Here is a 17,150-nt window from a genome sequence, read left to right on the forward strand (position 1 = left end):
TTTTATTCCTATGGGCCTTGCTGCAGATAATCTTTATTAAAAGATCCCCTTAATTGTTCCTCCTGTTCTTAAGAAAGCTAACCTTGATCCTTTAGTTCCCACCACTTACAGACCCATCTCCAACCTTCCTTTCATTTCTAAACTTTTCAAATGCATTGTATATAGTAGCACAGTAGATGACGGCAGATAAAGACCTGTACGGTTCATCCAGTCTGCCCAACAAGATAAACCCGTATGTGCTCTTTATATCTATACCTGACGTTGATTTGTCCTTGCCATTTTCAGGGCACAGACCGTAGAAGTCTGCCCAGCACTAGCTTTGCTTCCCAAATACTGGTATTGCCACCCAATCTCCATTAAGCTTCTGTGGATCCATTCATAGTAACATAGTAAATGACGGCAGATAAAGACCTGAACGGTCCATCCAGTCTGCCCAACAAGATAAACTCATTTTACGTGGTATGTAATACTTTATATGTATATCTGAGTTTGATTTGTCCCTTCCTTTCTAAGGGCACAGACCGTAGAAGTCCGCCCTGCACCTGTTTTATTCTCCAAATACCGGCATCGCCACCCAGTGTCTGCTAAGATTCCATTGATCCATTCCTTCTAAACAGGATTCCTTTGTTTTTATCCCATGCATGTTTGAATTCCATTACCATTTTCATCTCCACCACCTCCCACGGGAAGGCATTCCAAGTATCCAGCACTCTCTCCGTGAAACAATATGGCCAGCTCTCTTCCTTACTTGAAATGGCACTAGCCCTTCGCCTTCACCAGGCAGGATTTTGAACTGACCACAGTACAGAAACACTCCTTCCAGTTCTATACAATGAAATACGCTGTTCTCTTGACCTGTCCTATTCTGACCTGTCTTTGATGATACAATAGAATTGGAGGTTGTTGTTTTGTAATATACAGAACCATTCATTCCCATCACTGGTACAGATGTAATAAGGAATCTTTAATATAGTTTTCAGGATAACAGACAATGTCCTCTCTCAGAAGAGCTCATTTAGTATTAACTTCCAAGCGTTCATTGGTTTCTGTCTCAATTCCACTCAATCTCCTTGTTTCTTTATCTCCTACAGGCATTTCAGCGCTGGAGGAAGGACAGGTTCCAGGTCTCTCAGAGCAGGCTCCAGCTAGCAGTATCCCTCGATGACAAGCTGAGACAAATAGAGGGCCAGTCGGGGATATTTCTCATAAAACCTCTACTGTCATGGTCTGAAAGGTATCAAGACTCTTCTTTCTGCTACCTACTACCAATCAAACAGTAGGCAACAACAGCATTTGCACGGTTACAGGCAAGAGCAGTACATTATCCACACTTGGCAGGCACTTTAGATCCCCTGAATTTCCCCAGGGGTAATGTGTTGTGAATTCAGAGAGTGCCCGTTTCTCTCACGTTCATATTTACCAGCAGGATTACAGAATGTCTATGATATGTGAGCAACCTGGCAGAGTTACTTAATAAAATTTAAAAAAAAAAACAGGATGGCTTGATAGTGCTGCTATCTGTGAGACCTGGATTTCTTTCCCAGATAAGACTTTTGCTTGGATGGCTATGGATGCTGTGGGATATAACATTCACAGCTGCTAGGAGAAAGAGTTTCAGACATCATGCAGAACGACTTCTATAGATGGAATTCACAGTCTACATAATGGATTCAGAATGGAATTTTCTGATTAAAAAAAGAGGTGACCGCCTCCTCAGTGCAGTGAAATCTACCAGTGTCACCATGCAGCAGGACTGGGTTTAGTTCTGCCATGCCTATGGGCACAAAGTGGGGGAGGTGGAGGAAGGGACTTTCAGAAGCTGTGGCATGAGATGGGGCCCCCTTCAAAGACCTGCTATAGTCAATGGCATCTCCTTCTACTTCCTCAGCTCACACCAGCCCATTAAAATGGCATACTACTTCAGACACAAGATACCCCACACAGCTGTTTCCTCTGCCTCACGAGAAAAACAGCCTGCCACTAGGGGCTTTGATACTACAGAGATGTCACAGAGGACTAAGTGTAATGGCTGTGATTACATCAGGCTCCTGCAACTTAAATTAAATAATACATTTTTTGCTTATTTTCAACTCAGACTTTTACAGATTTCTGCTCAGTCTGTGTTGAGGCACCAGTCCTCACTTTTATTTTAAACTTCTTTCATTTATTTTGCCTGGAGAAAGGAAACTTTTATATTCCCTTTATATAACAAACAACTCTCCTTGTGTCCTTTGATCTGAGCTGGATCTATATTTACCTCTAACCCTCTTCCTGGACAACAAAGAAAAATCCTACATCATTCTGTCTCAAATGGACCATCCAAGGATATCAGAACCAGAAACTACAAAGTTCATAACTACAATCCGTAAGTTGAAGTTTTATTTTAACTACATAACTATTTCTAAGATTCTGAATCTGTTACTTTCTATTACAACTAAAGTCCACCATCATCCTCTACATTAAGTCGCCAAAGAAATTCACATAGAAATGCAAAGTACAGACATTTGTTTCTCTATTACTGGAATCCTTTAATCTCCCAGGCATGGTCTGAATTAATCCTTTAATCCTACTTTGCCAACTGGTAAGATTGCTGATCCACAGAGTGAACTGAAGTGCCACCAGGCGAAATCTGTCTAAGGAACTGACTGCTGAGAATTTCCTAGAGGCCTTTGACTATCCATGTGGATGAAAAGACTACTACAGTACCAGAACAGGTTAATATTTGGAATACACACTTAGCTAAGATCTTAGAGAAAGCGGCACCACTAAAAAAAGGTCTTATGCCCCACTCATAAATGCTTACCTTGGTTTTCTCCAGAACTTCGGACCCTTAAGCGCGAAGGATGGAAACTGGAAATCTCGCTTGGATGAGGACAGGCAAAACTGTTGGAATAACAAGGGGAACAATAAAAAGGGAACAAGCTTTACTCATATACTCAAAGAACCAGCCCTACTAAAACTTACAGAAATGACAAAGGATAAAATAGGATTGAGGATTTGGGACCTCTTCTTTCTGGTACAAGCATCTGCAGTTGAAGTATGGCTAAGAATTAAGCCCCAAAAGGTGCTGCTCTCCTTGCAGCTTCTACTTCTGTCCAGACTGAATGCAGGATCCAAGGCAAGGGTCTGGCTTCTTGGGCTAATTGTGTGCACATTGAATCTCTCATGAAAGAAGTACAAAAACTAAGAGAGGAGGTGGCAAGACTAAGAAGCATATGTAACAACCAGAAATAAAACTCAGAAATGCAACTCAAGGCCTTGGGTACATCCAACAAAGAGAATGAATGTCTTGTATAGAAAGAGGAAAACTGGACACAGATTACCAGATCCTGCAAAATCAACCTCCCAACCATCTTCTGTTGAAGAACCTGGAGGTAGAAGATGTGAAAATATCTCAAGAACAAGAGGGAATAAAGCTCAATCCCAAATCTTCCAGATCAAAGGTTTATAAGAAGCTAAAGGTAGTTGTAGTTGGCGATTCCCTTCTGAGGGGTACAGAGGCGCCCATCTGCCGCCCAGACATTATGTCCAGGTAGGTGTGCTGTCTGCCTGGTGCAAAGATTCTGGATGTTGCAGAAAGTTTACCAAGTCTCATCAAACCTACTGACCATCACCCCATGCTGCTTATCCATGTTGGCACAAATGATACTGCTAGGTATTCAGCTGAGCATATCAAACATGACTTCATGGTTCTGGGGCAGAGGGTGAAACAGTTGGGTGTACATCCATTCTTCCTGTTGAGGGTAAAGGCAGAATAAGGGAAGCTCGCATTCTGGAGCTGAATATGTGGCTGTGTGGATGGTGCTAGCATGACCACTTCAGTTTCCTTGACCATGGGATGCTTTTCCAAGACCTACTGAGCAGGGATGGCATCCATCTATTGAAGAAGGGACAAAGTGTGTTCTGTAACAGACTGGCTAACGTACTAAAGAGGGCTTTCAACTAGATTTGCTGGGGATGGGTGAGAAAAGCCCTAGAGTCATTAACAACTCTTGGGAATGATAAAGGGGATGGGATGACTTCCCTATGAGGAAAGGACAAAGCGGCTAGGGCTCTTCAGCTTGGTGAAAAGACAGTTGAGGGGAGATATGATAGAGGTCTATAAAATAATGAGTGGAGTGAAATGGGTAGACGTGAATTGCTTGTTTACTCTTTCCAAAAATACTAGGACTAGGGGGCATACAATGGAGCTATAAAGTAGTAAATTTAAAACAAATTGGAGAAATATTTCTTCACTCAATGTGTAATTAAACTCTGGAATTCGTTGCCAGAGAATGTGGTGAAGGTGGTTAGCTTAGCGGGGTTTAAAAAAGATTTAGATGGCTTCCTAAAGGCAAATCCATAGACCATTATTAAAATGGACTTGGGGAAAATCCATTGCTTATTTCTAGAATAAGCAGCAGAAAATGTATTGTACTGTTTTGGGATCTTGCCAGGTACTTGTGACCTGCCACTGTTGGAAACAGGATGCTGGGCTTGATGGACCTTCAGTCTGTCCCAGTATGGTAATACTTATGTACTTATAGCTATTCTCAGTATCTTTCAGTCTTGCAATTCCATTCCTATTTTTTTCTCCTTTCTCCAATGTACCTGGATTGACCACTGCTGGAAACAGGATGCTGGGCTTGATGGACCTTCGTTCTGTCCCAGTATGGGAAAGCATAGTATTTTAGAAATCAGAAGAAAGAGCAATATCTGGAGAGCTTTGTATACCAATGCACACAGTATGGGAAACAAATTTATGGATCTGGAGGTAGTAATGGTAGAAGCTAACTTGTATTTAGCGGCGATCATGGAGACGTGGTTCACAGACAACCATGACATGGATATAGTTATACCTGGCTACAATCTATTCAAGAATGACAGGGTAGGTAGAAAGGGTGGAGGAGTGGCATTATATGTTAGGAATAATATTAAAGTGACAGAATTGCAGGACATATGGGGTAAGAAAGAAACACTGTGGGTCAATCTGGAATGAAGGAATAGATAAAGTATTTACATTGTGTGATATATTGGCCTCCGAAGCAATCAGATGAAATGGACAGAAACTTAATCAAAGACATTCACAAGACCACTAGTAAAGGAGAGGTACTACTGATAGGTGACTTCAGTATGTCGGATTGTGATTAGGGTGTCCCTGCTGCGGGGTCATCTAGAAGCAAGGGGATCTTGGATTCTCTACAGGAAGAATTATTCTAGCAGTTGGTAATGGAACCTACCTATTCTGGACCTGATGCTTACAAATGGGGAGTGTTTCCAATGTTACAGTGGGTGATCATTTGGCATCTAGTGATCACCAGATGGTGTGGTTCAATATTAAGACACATTAGAAGAGGACTTATTCAGGATTGAAGGTTCTAGACTTGAAAAGAACTAACTTTGCCAAGATGGGGAAATAACTCAGGGAGGAGTTAGTTGGATGGGAACAGCTGAAGAAAGTAGAACAGCAGTGGACAAAAATGAAAGGAGCTCTTATAAATGCAACAAACCTTCATGTTAGAAAAGTATGTAAGAGGAAAAGAAGGCTACTTTGGTTCTCAAATGTAGTAGCTGAAAAGGTAAGGGAAAAAAGGTTAGCTTTCATAAGTTACATGCTGACACAGAAAGAAGAAGACAGGCAAAAATACCTAGAAAAGCTAAGAGAAGTTAGAAAAGCTGTCAGAAAAGCAAAGATATAAATGGAAGTGTTGCAGGAATTACCACTAGTGTTAGCAGAATCTGTAGTACTTCAGGAGTCAAACAGCACACACCAGAATGAGGGAGAAATCTTCTTTATTTGCCAGCAAACAAAGTAGGACATCAGCACTAAGTCTCTTCTTCTCTTTCTCAGCTCTCTGGATCTTGTGGCTTCTGTCTGTCCTCTTCAGCTCTCTTCTCTCCTTCTTCTCAGCTCCTTCTTCTGACGTAAGCTGCTTCTGCTCCCAGTTATATACAGTTTTAAACCCCCTCCTAGCCCCCCTTACTTTCCAGATGGTAAAGAATAGATTGATTACCCTGTCTGAACCAATCATCTCTACACATATGTTCAAAAATATCAGTTACATAGGTTCCAGACATTTCCTAACTGACCTATGACCTGAGGCCTCTCACGCTAGACAATGGGGCACCAGAACTCTTGCATTTTATTATGATTCACATAATCTCAGTCATAGCTTAAACTGGGTTCATTTAGGGGCCAGTCTTGCTTAATGGCATACAGTCCTACATTTTGCTATAATCCATCAAGGAAGTAAGTTGACTTTTTCTGACCTCTTTCACCTATTAGCTTCATACATTGAACTAGCTAGGACTGTGGATAATTCAAACCAGACGATGACCTTTTCAACTGCAGTCTTACTTGAAAAGTCAGGCAAAGATATAACACTGGATTGAAAAGATATTCTACATAGAATTATTAATTACACAGAATAAAACATATTCTAAAATAAGCAGAAATCAAAATTCCTTATAAGACCAAATATAAAGCATCAAGAATATCTAGAATTATTTATTCTATAAACTTCTAACCAGCATTTTAAACTAATCCTTTTAAAACTACAATATGCCTGGCTCATAATGGTATACAGATGTGGTAAACTAATACCTATGAACTAGCCTTAACCATCCATCACTCACAAGGGGTCAAAGAAAGTTTCTCTCTCTGACCTTTCTAACCTTTAGCCTAGCAAAAGTTAGACATTCTAAATAATCTAAACCATATGGCATTCCTCCATCACTTTACAGGACTGAAGAGTTAAAATAGAATTAACAATTTCTTTGCCCATGGCTGCCTCAGAAGAAAAGATAGCCAGTACAGTAAAACTGGGAGACAAGACATTTTTTTTAGATATGTAAGAGACAGGAGGAAGTAACAAAATGGAATAGTGAGGCTGAAGGGTGAAGGTGAGGAATATGCAGAAGCTGATAAGGACAAAGCTAAACTGCTTAACAATTATTTCTGTTCTGTGTTCATGGATGAAAGGCCGGAAGCAGGGCCGCAGAAAACAATTGCTAATGGAAACAGATGTTTGGTAGACCAGGACCGATTTTCAGAAGACTCTGTTTGCGAGGAGCTAGCTAAACTAAGAACAGACAAAGCAATGGGGCCTGATGAGATACATCCGAGGGTGCTCAAAGAACTCATGGAAATTTTGGCTTCTCTGTTGTCTGACCTCTTCTATGCTTCCTTAGAGTCCAGATTGGTCTTAGAGGACTGGAGAAGGGCGGATGTGGTCCCTCTGCACAAGAGTGGAAGTAAGGAGGAAGTTGGGAATTACAGACCTGTTAGTCTGACCTCAGTGGTGAGTAAACTAATGGAAATGCTTCTAAAGAGGAGGATTGTGAGATTTCTAGAATCAAATGGACTGCAGGACCCAAGGCAGCATAGTTTCACTAGAGGCAGGTTTTGCCAGACTAATTTGATTGATTTTTTTGACTGGGTGACCAAATAGTTGGATACAGGAGGGACTCTAGATGTGGTGTACTTGGATTTTAGCAAAGCCTTTGACACAGTTTCTCAAAAACAACTGATAAATAAACTGAGTGCCCGTGGAATGGGTCCTAAAGTGACTACCTGGGTTAAAAACTGGTTAAGTGGAAAGATACAGAGGGTAGTGGTAAATGGAGCCTGTTCTGAGGAAAAGGACGTTATCAGTGGTGTACCGCAGGGATCAGTCCTTGGGATGGCTCTTTTTAACATCTTTGTGAGTGATATTGCAGAAGGACTGTGTGGTAAGGTTTGTCTCTTCGAAGATGATACCAAACTCTGTAACAGGATTGACACCCTGGAGGGTGTGGCTAGGATGCCAGGGGGTCTGGTGAAACTGGAAGAATGGTCCATTGATTGGCAACTCAGATTTAATGCTAAAAATTGCAGGGTCATGTACTTAGGTTGCAAAAACCAAGGGAACGGTATAGGAAAGAGGATGAAGTACTTCTGTGTATGAAAGAAGAACGTGACTTGGGGGTGACTCTGTCGGATGATCTCAAGGTGGCCAAGCAGCTAGAAAAGGCAACGGTCAAAGCCAGAAGGATGCTTGGGTGCATAGGAAGAGGAATGGCCAGCAGAAGAAAAGGGGTGGAGGAGTAGCCTAATGGTTAGTGCAGTGGACTTTGATCCTGGCAACCTGGGTTTGATTCCCACTACAGCTCCTTGTGACCTTGGGCAACTCACTTAACCCTCCATTGCCCCAGGTACCAAAACTTAGATTGTGAGCCCTCTATGGACAGAGAAAGTAACTGCATATAATGTGTACAGTGCTGCATATGTCTGGTAGCGCTATAGAAATTAGTAGTAGTAAGAAAAGAGGTTATAGTGCCCTTGTATAAGTCTCTGGTAAGGCCCAATTTAGAATACTGTGTGCAATTCTGGATAGAGTTGGTCCAGAGGGCGGCTACAAAATTGGTCAGTGGTCTCTGTCGCAAAACATATGGGGACAGACTTAAGGCTGTATACATTAGAAGAAAGGTAGGAGAGAGGGGATATGATAAAGACATTTAAATACCTCTGTGGCATTAATGTACAGGAGGTGAGCCTCTTTCAAATGAAGGAAAACTCAGGAATGAGGGAACATAGGATGAAGTTAAGAGGTTATAGGCTCGGGAGTAATCTAAGGAAGTACTTTTTCAAGGAAAGGGGGATGCATGGAATTGCCTCCCAGTGGAAGTAGTGGAGTCGAGGACTGTGTCTGAATTTAAGAAAGCATGGGACAGGCACATGGGATCTCTTAGGAACAGAAGGAGATAGTGGATACTGTGGATGGGCAGACTGGATGGGCCAAGCCTTAACAGCAGCCAAAAAACAGTATTTTTCTCAATGCATTGAACAGGCCGCCAATTCAATAATTCAAACAGCCTACTGCAGTCCTCATAACAGAACCAGCCTACCCAGTCACAACTGAACTGCACTGAACTGACACAGACATATGGGATTCTTTTAACTCAATAACAGAGGAGGGCTTTAATGAAATTCTAAGAGACCTTCGACCAACCACCTGCTCCCTCGACCCCTGACCCTCAAAGAGAGTGCAGCAGGCAAGCAGGGGCCTCATAGAAGGCGCCACAAAATTTGAAGTCCTCTCTTTCTAATGGGCAATTACCACAACATTAAAACGAGCAGTAATGCAACAAGATGGCGTTTTGAAGAGAATGCTGCAAGGCGGCATATCACTCGATTTCCTCCACTATTTAATTCTTTACCTGTTTCTATGCCAAAGTGGAGGGGAAAACAGCCTGTTGGCCTGCAACACCTGTGAGACCATCGGGACCGATGGACCGCTTTGCTGTGCCTGGAAGTCTTTCGGGGCTTGGTTCTTCGCTGCTAGAGGGAGTGGTGAGAGGCGTCCCGCTCCCTCAGCTTTAGGCTGAGATCTCATTTAGCCCCGACGAGCGGGGGCCTCCGATGATGCTGGCAGTGGAGCTGCAACAGGGGCAGGAAACCCCTTGTGTTGCTGACCAAGGAGTGCTTCCTCCTGCGAGGTCGGTTTGCAGCGTGGATCTGCTGGATGTTACCATCGGAGAGAAGATATCGGAGAGAGTTAGTGTTTTGGCACACTCCAGAGCAGTAGAGGAGAAGCAACCATTGGGTGAAAACTTAGCTGAATTTACTTCAATCTGTAAGTCTTTTCTGCCTAGAAAACCACCCATTATTACCTTAGTCTCAATATGGAAAGCTCTTAAGGGCTTAGAAACTTCTTTCTCACAGAAATTATTACTGGTGACTCAAGCCTCAAAATTGCCACTGGAAAAAATTTCAATCTTGGAAGCAAGAACACTTAAAATTGAGAAAACAACAGAAATGAATAATGATAACATTAAATCTCTTCAACAGACACAGCTTAACTTGATTAAGGAAAATACTTTGTTACACTATCAAGCTGAGAACTTAGAAAATCAACTAAAGGCTAAAACTCTAAGGTTGATTAATTTTCCAAAAATTACATCGGTTGCTCCTTTAATAACTTTTAAGAAATAGTTATCAGAAATACTGAAGATTCCTGAACAGGCTTACCTGCCAGTTTCTAAGATATATTATTTACCACCATATAAAAAAGATAAAAAAGAAAATATTAATCAAGTTGACCAAGGAACAGAAGTTTCATTTGATATATTGAATCTCACACAAATAATTCAAGAGGATGAGAAGGGTATCACACCAGCAACTTTGATTGTGACTTTTATACTGGAACCGGATCGTGATTGGATTTTGAGACAATTTTTCCGTCATAGGGATGAACTCTTTATGAATAACAAGATTAGAATATTTCCTGATATTGCGAGAGCAACTCAAAAGAGACGCCAATTATTTCTAAAACTCTGTCCCAGGGTTTTACAATTGGGTGGTTTATTTTGGCTTAATTTTCCCTGCAAATGTGTATTGAAAATTAATTCAGTTAAATATATCTTTTTTGACCCAACACATCTGAACTCTTTTTTAGAGTCGAGGGTTGCTATTACTCCCAAACTACAGCCAACTATATTACCAACATCTACTCCGTGATTATATATTGTTATGGCACTTAAAGTATCTCTTCTATTTCCTTTTAATTATTGGAAACATATATAATGGAATTGTACCTTGTTCTCTCTTTAAAGGGGTGGACTTGAGATTGGAGGGGGAAAATAATATATTGTTTGAATAATTGTTTATTTTTAAATTGTATTGCTTACATTCTTCAATCTTTCAAATCAAGAGTTTGTCTTGAATTATTGTGAATACTCATTAAAAAAAAAACCGAGCAGTAACGCGTCCTTTGCTAAAGAAGAACAACCTTGACCAGGACACACTTGAAAGTTACCGGCCAGTATCCAACATCCTGTTTTAAGAAAAACTTATAGATCAAATAGTCTGTGATCAAATCAGTGACTGGTTAGAAGAAAGAAACTGGCTAGGTCCATGTCAATCTGGAGTCAGACCCAGTTATGGAACAGAAACAGTCCATATATCCCTACTAGATTTAGTATAGTTTTGGCGGGTAAGTGCCATTTTTTCATAGTTTTTGGAAATTTCACCACTTCCCCATTTAGGGGCCCTTTCACAAAGGCGTGTTGAAAAATGGCCTGTGTTTTGGGTGTGTGCAGAATCACTTTTCAGTGCACCTGTAAAAAATGCCTTTTTAAAATTTTTGCCAAAAGTGGACATGCGGCAAAATTGACACACGTCTATTTTGGGTCTGAGACCTTACCGCCAGCCATTGACCTAGTGGTACAGTCTCATGCGGTAACCGGGCAGAAATGACCTAAGCATGTCAAATGCCACTTGGCGTGCGCCCAATATGCACGTCCAAAAATTATTTTTCGGATGGTCATATCGAATGCACACAAAAAATGAAATTACCGCAACAGCCATGCGGTAGCCGGGCAGTAACTCCATTTTGCCGTGCGTTGGACACGCGTAGACGCTTACGCGGCTTAGTAAAAGGGCCCCTTAATGTCTTTGGGTGCACTTTATCACACATATTTTTTTATTCATAGAGTAGTATCACGCTGTAATTTTCTTCAATTCAGCAAGTTTTTACATACCACATCATTATATTCATGGAGTATTATTATGTTCTTATTTATCCTCTTTAACTTAGCATGTTTTGACTTTATCTGCAGATTTCACTGGCCATCATCACTTGCACTCCATTGATATCATCACTGCACACTAGGCACCATTCTATCTCTCCTTTCCATCTATTTCTTCATTTCTTATCCACTATTTATTTATCAAAGTAAGGTTTTGTAGCATTCATTTTGTATTTTTAATTCTTACTGTAATATTTGTTTATGTTATAGAATTGATCCCTGAGGCAGGCGTTTGTTTACGCTGAAGCATGGCTCGTGTTGGGTCATTATTAAAGTACACTTGTTCCATTCTTGAGATCCTTTTGTGCATGATTTAAGGTTAATCATCTTCTGCAACAGTAATTGAAAGTGAATAACAGGCCCCTGTATAATGAGTGTTTTCTGCTTTATGTTCAGATATCCGCAATTCCATTCTGAAAGAATCAGTGCTCATCTGAAAGGTTCTCCAGTGACCCATACAGTGCCAACCCATCCGTCTTCTACACAGGTCCCCAGCTTTAAGGTAGATTGACGGGGATGGGAGGTGGAGAGAATGAGAGGGGGGAAATCATAGGCGCCCGGTATAAGAGGCTTGGGGAGGCTAAGCCTCCCCAGCCAGAAGTGCAGCAAGGGCGGGGTGGGGCGGACCACCCCGGGTGCAGCTCCCGCTGCCTTGAACATTTCCCTCGCTCCCCCTGACTGGTGCGTGGACCGCGCGATCATTACCGCCCCCCCCCCCCCGACTACTGCGGTATCGCTCTCCCCCTCCGCTCCTGTCATGTCTTTGAACGTCGAGGATTCCTTCCGGTAGCAGCAGAATCGGCAACGATGTAAGCGCTGCTTTCAGCCTGCCCCAGAAGCACTCTCTGTACAGTTTCCCGCATAGGAGGGACGCTGTCCAGAGAAGGCTTCTGGGGCAGGCTGAGAGCAGCGCTTACATCATTGCCGATTCTGCTGCTACCGGAAGGAATCCTCGACATTCAAAGACATGACGGGAGCGGAGGGGGAGAGCGATACCGAACTAGTCTGGGGGGAGGGAGCGATGCATCATGCCAGCCAGCTGCCAGACCAAAGGGAAAGGGAGTGGAGAGAGGAGGATGTGAGGTGCCACATCTAAGGGGAAGAGGGAGGAAGGAAAGCAATGGCAGGGAATGGGAAAAGGGGGGTGGAGAAAGGAGTGAGAGTGATGGGAGCAAGAAGGGGAGGGAAGAGAAAGGTGGGATGCATGAGGACGCTGGAGGAGAGAGAGAGAAAGTGGAAAAGTGCAGGGGAGAGCCAGGGACATGCAAAAGAGCAGGAGAGAGTCAGAGAGAGATGGGGAGAGAAAGAGGGGACATGGCAGAGAGCATGGGAGAGCCAGAGAGAGATGGGGAGTGAAAGAGGGGACAAGGAAGAGAGCAGGGGAGAGCCAGAGAGAGATGGGGAGCGAAAGAGGGGACATGGAAGAGAGCAGGGGACAGCCAGAGAGAGATGGGGAGCGAAAGAGGGGACAAGGAAGAGAGCAGGGGAGAGCCAGAGAGAGATGGGGAGCGAAAGAGGGGACATGGAAGAGAGCAGGGGAGAGCCAGAGAGAGATGGGGAGCAAAAGAGGGGACATGAAAGAGAGCAGGGGAGAGCCAGAGAGAGATGGGGAGAGAAAGAGGGGACATGGAAGAGAGCATGGGAGAGCCAGAGAGAAGATGCTGGATGGAAGAGGAGAGAGAGAGAGAGATTAGTGGAAAGATGGGGAGAGAAAGAGGGGACATGGGCAGGAGAGAGAGAGAGAAGCTGCTGGGGAGAAACTGGGGAGACCCTAGCTGTCAGACGGAGAAATGCTGAATGAAAGGAGGGAGAAAGAGGGAAAATGCTGGAAGGAGGGGGCAGAAAGAGGGAAGACACTGGACGTAAGGGTAGGGAGGGAAAGAGGAAAGACACTGGAAGGATGGGGATAGAGAGGACATGCTGAATGGAAAAGGGTAGAGAGAGAGAACTGTTTAGAAGGAAGGGGAGATAGAGGGAGACAATGGATGGAAGGAGAGGGAGACAATAGACGGAAGGATTGGGAGAGGGTAATGGGTAGAAGGATGGAGAGAGAAAGAGGGATGACACTGGATGGAAGGGTAGAAGAGAAAGACATGGATGGATGGAGGGGAGGGAAGAGAGGAGAAATGTTGGACAAGGATGGAGGGAAGGAAAGACAAACGAAGGAGATGCACATGGATGGAGTGGAAGGGAGAGAGGAGAAATGCTGGACATGGATGGAGGGGAGGAAAGACAGAGGAAGTTCATGCACATGGATGGAGGGGAGGGAAGACATGCTGTATTTGGATGGAGGGGAAATTGCTGAATTTAAGGGCTGGATTGGAACACTTTGAGGGCAGATGCTAAAACTGGAGAAAGGATAGGGACAGGGCTACAGATGGTAGACAGGACGCATAAGGACACAGGAGGATGTGGACATGTTGAGAGAAAAAATATCAAATGGAAAGAAGACACTGGGACCAAAGCGAATAGAAAAACTAAATGATCAGACAACAAAGGTAGAAAAAAGTATTTTATTCAGAATTTATTAACTGGAATATGTCAGTTTTTGGAAATGTGCATCTGTGATATTTTGCATGTAAGTTTCAATTTTTCTAGTATTGCTGCATGCTGAGTCTGACTTCTTGAGGTAACTTTCCAGTTTTGCCTTCATATCTGTTGTGTGATGTGTTTTTCATGTGTAATCAAGGTGCAGTATTCTACTAGTGTGTAGTATTTATAGCCCTTTTTGTTTTTTTGTTTTGTTTCACTAGGTTATGTACTGGTGTTTTAGAGCCCGGTGTAATTACAGTGCTGCTTTTCCACGCATAAGGTTGTAGCTCATCCTGTCCTTGGAATTAGTGCTGTTATGGTTTGCTAAGGTTATGAGTGTGTTTTTGCACAAGTTTGTGTATAGTGTTTTGCAGTTGAGAGATTGTGTATTGGCATTACTGAGGTGGCACCAAAACATCGGAAAGGGTTTTAGAGCCTAAATCATGACACACTACCTCTTGAAGGATCTACATATAGTTGTTAATAAAAGGAGCTCATTGTGAACACTATCCACCCTAAAAGGGTGTTTTGTGGCTCTACATGAGAATTGTGATATTATGATCCCTTGTTTCATATTGTTGACGGTCTGCATTTTCTATATGGGTGGTATATTGGTGTATTAGGGTCTGCCTAGTGTTATGGTACAGTAAGGTTCTGAGTGTGTTTTTGCACAAATTTGTGCATAGTGTTTTGCAGTTGAGCGATTGTGGTTAGTATATGCTTTGAGCAACCACTTTATTCTTTGACATATGATACATATTTAATATCTAAATTTAATAAAAGGTATTGTGACTATTTTATTTTTACTTATTTTTTTTCTGTTAATTGTGGCTATAAGCTCCGCCCCTGGCTCCACCCCCTAACCCCGCCCCTTTAGCCTCCCCAAACAGTTGGGCCACCGACCACCTATGGGGGAAATGCTGAACCACAGGCAGGGGAGGGGAAGATGCTGGCTTGCTCACCAGGAGGGGAAGGGGAGCGATGTTGGACCTGGATATGGAGGGCAGGAAGAAAGAGATACTGGACAATGGGAGGGAGGGGATTGGAGGGGAGAAAGGAAGAGATGTTGGACTGGGTAGGGGCAGGGGCATGGCATCTGATATTTTATATTTCATTTTGTATAACTCAGTCTTTGCACTGATCTACCACAGTTCTAAATGAGTCAGATTTAATAAATTTTCATTCAACATGAGTAAATTCATATCTGCTTTAATGATGGGGAAGAAAGAGAGAGATAATGGACCTGAGGATAGAGGGGAGGGAAAGAGAGGTACTGGATTATGATGGAAGAGAAAGGGAGAGATATTGGACCTCAGGAAGAAAGAGAGAGAGATAATGGACCTGGGGGTGGAGGGGAGGGAAAGAGAGATACCTGATAATGGGAGGGAAGGAGCGAGGGAAAAGAAGGGAGAAATGTTGGATCCTGGGAAAGAAAGAGTGATAATGGACCTAAAGACAAAGGAAAGGGAGGGCAGGCAAGAAGAAGAAAGAGAGATGTTGAACCTAGGAACAGGAGGGAGGGAGAAATCAATTCTTTAATCATGCGATTAATTGCAATTAAAAACTGTAATCGAAATGCAGCCCTAGTAAATATATGAATATTCTTTATGGGGGCAACTCTATAATCAGCTCCTACAATTAGGTAGCTGGAGGGCACAAGGCTGGAGCCTGTTCTGTAAGAGAACATAAATATCTACTTTCCTTCATAGAAACTAGCGTAACCAGGTATATATGCACTTAACATTTGGGTGCCAGCACTCACTCCAGCCTCTAGCGTAGCAAGGGCAGGGCGGTGGGGGCGGTCTGCCCAGGATGCAGGCAACAAGAGGGTGCACAGAGCAGTCGCATGGCTGTCAGCTCCACTGGTTCCCTATCCCCTCTGACATTACTTCCTGTTTCAGGGCAGGGGACCGGTCGAGTCGACAGATGCGCGACTGCTCCATGCACCCCCAGGTGGTGAGGATGATGTGCTTCGGGGGGAGAGGTGGGTGATGCACTTTAGGGGGGGTGATACGCCTGGGGGGGGGGTGCATGATGCACCAAGGGGGGGGGGGGGTGTAGCGGCGATCCACCCAGGGTGGCAGCAAACCTAGGTACACCACTGGCTCCAGCCATAGAACTTTTGTGTTTGTGTCTATGAGTGGCAGATCCCAGTGTAAGTAACTTTACGTGTGTAAATGCCCCACCCATACTCCCCCCTATGTAAATTAAGCGGGTATTTACAGAATAATGCTTAAATACATTGCAACTCCACCCCAAATATGCCCTGGGAACACATATGCACTATTTTTTGGTGTGCGTACTTTTTACACTTGTATTCCCACATACAATTTTATAATAGTCATTTTCTGTATGAAAAACTTGCTTTACATGAGATCAGTGCTTTATAAAATTATGTCCATGATGGGCCTTGTTTAGACAATTTTTCTGGAAACAGAGCTAATTTGGGTTTGCTCTGACAAAAGATGTGATGACTTATGCAATCCAGATTCTTTGGGGGGGAGGGGTTATTTTGACAATTTCTATTAGCTGTTCTTTCAAGTTGAAAGTGCAGAGTATGTTGTGTAGATCAGTGAAAAACATACAAGGGTGTGAACAGTTTAACAAAGCTCTGTGTCTGTATCTGTTATGAAGATTAGATTTTGAACTCTCTTAATGACAGGAAGTCCCAAACCTTTGGGCTGGTAGCAGTATGGAGGTCAGCGGTACTTCTTTCTTGATAAATACTTTGACCAAGGATAAACATCAGAAAGAATGGAACAGTGAATCAGCAGATGTGAAAGACAAATCTGTAGAACTTAATCAGAAAAAGGCGCCAGAACCTATGGTTATAACACCACGGCTTCTCGTAATGGATGTCAACAGATACCTGATTGAAGAATGCCTGGTGAGGTACAGTACACATTTAATTTTTCAGGTCTTATTTTGCAGCTGTTTTATTGTTTCCATTTATCCCCCACTGTACTTGCACTAGCGTTTGTGCATGACCCAGATCTAAGAGAGCTTGACAGCTTTTTTCCAGTCTATAGAAACCATTTATCTAGAAGCAACATTAGCCCTTTCCTCAAAAA

The 17,150-nt window shown here is 42.9% G+C and overlaps 1 protein-coding gene across 1 annotated transcript in view; it reads left to right on the top strand.

Annotated features, from left to right (window-relative positions):
- The window catches only part of LOC115461610, a 59,159-nt gene that overhangs the window by 25,749 nt on the left and 16,260 nt on the right, over positions 1-17,150 (top strand). The window contains exons 7-9 of the mRNA XM_030191569.1: positions 1,092-1,234; positions 11,944-12,049; positions 16,742-16,971. Of these exons, the coding sequence (XP_030047429.1) occupies positions 1,092-1,234; positions 11,944-12,049; positions 16,742-16,971 (479 nt within the window). The remainder of the gene's footprint in view (positions 1-1,091; positions 1,235-11,943; positions 12,050-16,741; positions 16,972-17,150) is intronic.

Source organism: Microcaecilia unicolor, chromosome 1, assembly GCF_901765095.1.
Source record: "Microcaecilia unicolor chromosome 1, aMicUni1.1, whole genome shotgun sequence".
In the NCBI taxonomy this organism is placed as follows: domain Eukaryota; kingdom Metazoa; phylum Chordata; class Amphibia; order Gymnophiona; family Siphonopidae; genus Microcaecilia; species Microcaecilia unicolor.